The sequence below is a fragment of the Empidonax traillii genome, unplaced genomic scaffold (assembly GCF_003031625.1).
Source record: "Empidonax traillii isolate 1590-97213 ecotype Southwest subspecies unplaced genomic scaffold, ASM303162v1 scaffold1926:size49450, whole genome shotgun sequence".
NCBI classification, from domain to species: domain Eukaryota; kingdom Metazoa; phylum Chordata; class Aves; order Passeriformes; family Tyrannidae; genus Empidonax; species Empidonax traillii.
The window spans coordinates 18,447-22,036 of NW_020957119.1; the positions used below are offsets into that span (position 1 = coordinate 18,447).

The 3,590-nt window shown below is 56.5% G+C and overlaps 2 protein-coding genes across 2 annotated transcripts in view; both read right to left on the reverse strand.

Moving 5' to 3' along the window:
- LOC114071258 (protocadherin gamma-A5-like) overlaps positions 1-1,367 on the reverse strand; it is a gene marked incomplete at its 3' end in the record, with an annotated part of 17,194 nt that extends 15,827 nt beyond the window's left edge. The window contains exon 1 of the mRNA XM_027909039.1: positions 4-1,367. Within this exon, the coding sequence (XP_027764840.1) occupies positions 4-1,367 (1,364 nt within the window). The remainder of the gene's footprint in view (positions 1-3) is intronic.
- Positions 1,368-1,484: 117 nt separating this feature from the next.
- Positions 1,485-3,590, reverse strand: part of LOC114071259 (protocadherin gamma-A4-like) — a 27,564-nt gene continuing 25,458 nt past the window's right edge. The window contains exons 7-8 of the mRNA XM_027909040.1: positions 3,138-3,577; positions 1,485-1,719 (exon numbers count right to left, since the gene is read on the reverse strand). Coding sequence (XP_027764841.1) covers positions 1,485-1,719; positions 3,138-3,577 — 675 coding nt within the window. The remainder of the gene's footprint in view (positions 1,720-3,137; positions 3,578-3,590) is intronic.

A 3,590-nucleotide genomic window follows, 5' to 3' on the forward strand; every position in this document is an offset into this window, starting at 1 on the left:
CGCTCCTGCGAGAACACCGGCGCGTTGTCGTTCACGTCCAGCACCCGCAGCGCCAGCACCCTGCTGCTCTGCAGCGCCGGCCACCCGCCGTCGGACGCCCGCACCGTCACGTTGTACTCCGACTGCTGCTCCCGGTCCAGCTCTCTCGCTGTCACCACGCGGTAGTAGCTGCCCTGCGAGTGCTCCAGGAGGAACGGGACATCCCCGTCAAGGGAGCAGCGCACCTCGCCGTTGGCACCCGAGTCCTGGTCCTGTACGTGTAGCAGGGCAACAACAGTCCCCGTCGGGGAGTCCTCAGAGACCTCACTAAGCTGAGAAGTCACTGTCAGTTTAGGTGCATTGTCGTTTATGTCTGTTACAGTGATCTCGACCTTTGCCGTATCGTAAAGTTGTCCTCCGTCCCGTGCTTGCACCTCCATCTCGTAGGCGTTACCTTCCTCAAAGTCCAGGCTTCTCATTAGCGTGATCTCTCCGGTTTCAGAATCCAGATGGAAAATATCCAATGCCATGTCCGTCTCTTTCTTCAGTGAGTATCTGACGTTCCCGTTCATACCCTCGTCGGCGTCGGTGGCCGTGACGGTGACGAGGGTGGAGCCCACGGGCACGTCCTCCGGCACACGCACCGTGTACTCCGCCTGGCTGAACACGGGCGCGTTGTCGTTCGCGTCCACCACCGTCACGCGGATCCGCGCCGTGCCTGTTCGGGCCGGATCGCCGCCGTCGATCGCCCTCAGCACCAGCTCGTGAATCGCCGCCTCCTCCCGGTCCAGCGCCTTCGCCAGCACCAGCTCGGGACGCTGATCCCCGCCGGGGCCCTTCTGCACGGCCAGCGAGAAGTGCTCATCGCCGCTCAGCTCGTAGCTCTGCAGGGAATTCTGTCCAGAGTCCGGATCGTGAGCCCTGGGAAGTGAAAAACGCGACCCCGGGGTATTCATCTCGCTTATTTTCTCTTCCACTTCAGTATCCTTGAAAGTGGGGGAGTTGTCATTAATGTCCGTGATTTCCACATCAATTTCGTAAACTTTCATTTCTCCCTCCACTATCAGCTCACAGCGCAGCACGCATTGCTCCACCAGCCGGCACAGCTGCTCTCTGTCGATCCTCTCGGCCGTCACTAAATGTCCCGTCTTTCCATGTAGAGCGAAATACTGCGTCCTACCTCTGTCGATGATGCGGACGCCACGATTTGCGAGCGCCGGCATCTGCAGCCCCAGGTCCTTGGTCACATCGCCCACGAACGAGCCCTTGGGCATCTCCTCGGGCACCGAGTAGCGCAGCTGCCCCCACGCCGCCTCCCAGGCCGCCAGCAGGACGCCCCAGAGCAGGATTCGCTGCCACCGGCCCCAGCACCTCCCCGCCGAGCACATCACCGCACCGCCGGCACCGCACCACTGCCGGCAGATCCCCGCCGCCGATCAATGATCCGGCTCCTGCTCCCGGTCCGACTGCCGCTTTCTGCCTCTGCCTCCGGTCCCTCCGCTTCGCTATATCTCGGCTCCGCACTGCAAGGATGATTGGAAACCGAGCGCGATCCGAACCAGGAATCCAGCGATCCAGCCGGTCCGCAGCGGGCGGGGCTGCAGCGCTCCGACCTTCCTCTCGCTCCTCTCGGTCAACAGCGGCGCCCGCAGCCTCCTCCCGGCACTGCAGGCACCGAGCGCTGCCGAGAGATGCCCGCCCTGCCTCGCCCACAGGACGCTCAAGCAGATGTCACATTCTCTACGAAAATGTCGGGTCCAGTATAGCGAGACCTGGCGTTAAGTTCTTTCTACCGCACGGGAAAATATTTATGTGATTGTGATAATCTCTAGTTACAAAGTTCTCTTAATGTGGCGTGCAGAGTATTCCGAATCTACTCATCTATGGCAGGAAAGCACAGCATCTTCCCTGCAAATGCACACTTTTTTATGTTATTCATTCTCTAGTTTTTCCTCACTGAGCGTCAACACTGAAACCCCTCCAGCCACAGTAGATTCCCAGACTGATAGAAATTGAACATAGCAGCGAAGAAGATTCCTCCTCAAAAGGAGGGATTCTAGGGACTGCCTTGCCCTCTTTGCCTTGTTAGATTGCCCCTGAACATCCGAGGCTGCTCTGAATCAGCCTGCGTGTCTTCCCTTTCCAACCACTTCTTTCGAATTTTTCATTATAGCCTTATGAAAGAGGTTGTGCTTATACAGCTTAGTGCTCCCTTCTTGATAACAGCCTTACCGATAGACCCTATTGACTAAGGAATATATAAATTTTGGGGGAAAAAAAAAAAAAAAAAAGAAACGCAGGTTAAAAGCAAAACCAAACCAACCAACCAATCATCAAACAAACAACAAACCCCACGCCATTTCTCTCTTAAAACTCATTCAGTGTCTGCAGACAAGACAGTTGAGGATTGGTAAACAAGAGGGCACTACCACACATGATGGAACCCTTCATAATATATGACCGTAGAAAGAGAACAAATAAACAAAGCTCTGATAAAGTCAGAGACCGATTGCAGATCGATCAAGTGGTCTCACTATTGTAGCCATTTATGCAGCCTTCTTACACTAGAAGATGGGAGGATACAGGGTGGAAGACACATATATTTGTAATGGAAGAAAGTTTTTCCTTCATCAACACATGTTTCCTTAAAAGCAGTGAAATGAATAGATCGCAGTGCATGTATTCGGCAAACCAACGCCAGGAAGGAAAAATCTCATCACTGAGAGTCAGTCATATTCCAAGCTCTGCCATACAGAACTAGTGGATCCCCTTCCCAAAAGTAAGGGTCTGCTTTCACCGTTACTAACCCGTGTTACTTCACACAACACAGCATTTGAAGAAAATCATGAACCTGAACATTTGAGAAAAAAGGGATGCTGTCACTACACTACTACTCCGAGAGGAAAATTAATAAAAACAAAACTGAAAGCAGACCTTTATAAGTCCTACGGTTTCATGCACCATAAGCTGAACGACAAGAGCCTCCCAACTGAGCCGACATCAGTGACAGCTCATGAGGCAGGAAGGGCTGGTTCACAATGTCTGCTGCCTAAAACGGGGTACAGTTATTATCCTCGCCTGTGGAAACAGAGACCAGTACTAGCTGAACCAGAACAGACACAACACCCAAAACCCCACTGCCACCTGCGCACCCTTACGAAAAGTTCAGAGAGGAGTGAAGGGGCTTACAGACCTGTGGTGCGTCGGGGTCTGTGGGCGGCTCTCCCGCGACGGCGCTGCTGCTCGGGCTCGGCTTCTCGCAGGGCTCCCCGGCCAGAAGCTCCTCGGCGGGCAGGATGGGCAGCGGCGGCGGCGGCCAAGCGGCCTCGGCGGCGGCGCGGGCCGGCGCGGCCACGCACAGGTTGTAGGAGTAGGGCAAGGTGCCCTCGCAGAAGTCGGGCGGGAAGGCGGCGCCGGCCAGTGAGAAGCGCTGCGCGCCCAGGCAGCGCAGCACGGCGGGCGGCCCGGCCCGGCGCAGCCGCGCCAGCACGGCCAGCGCCACGCTGAGCACGAAGAGCGCCGACAGCAGCGCCAGCGCCAGCACCAGGTAGAACTGCAGCTCGGCCGGCGCCTCGGCGCCCGCCGCCCGCTCGCTCAGCTCCGGCAGCGCC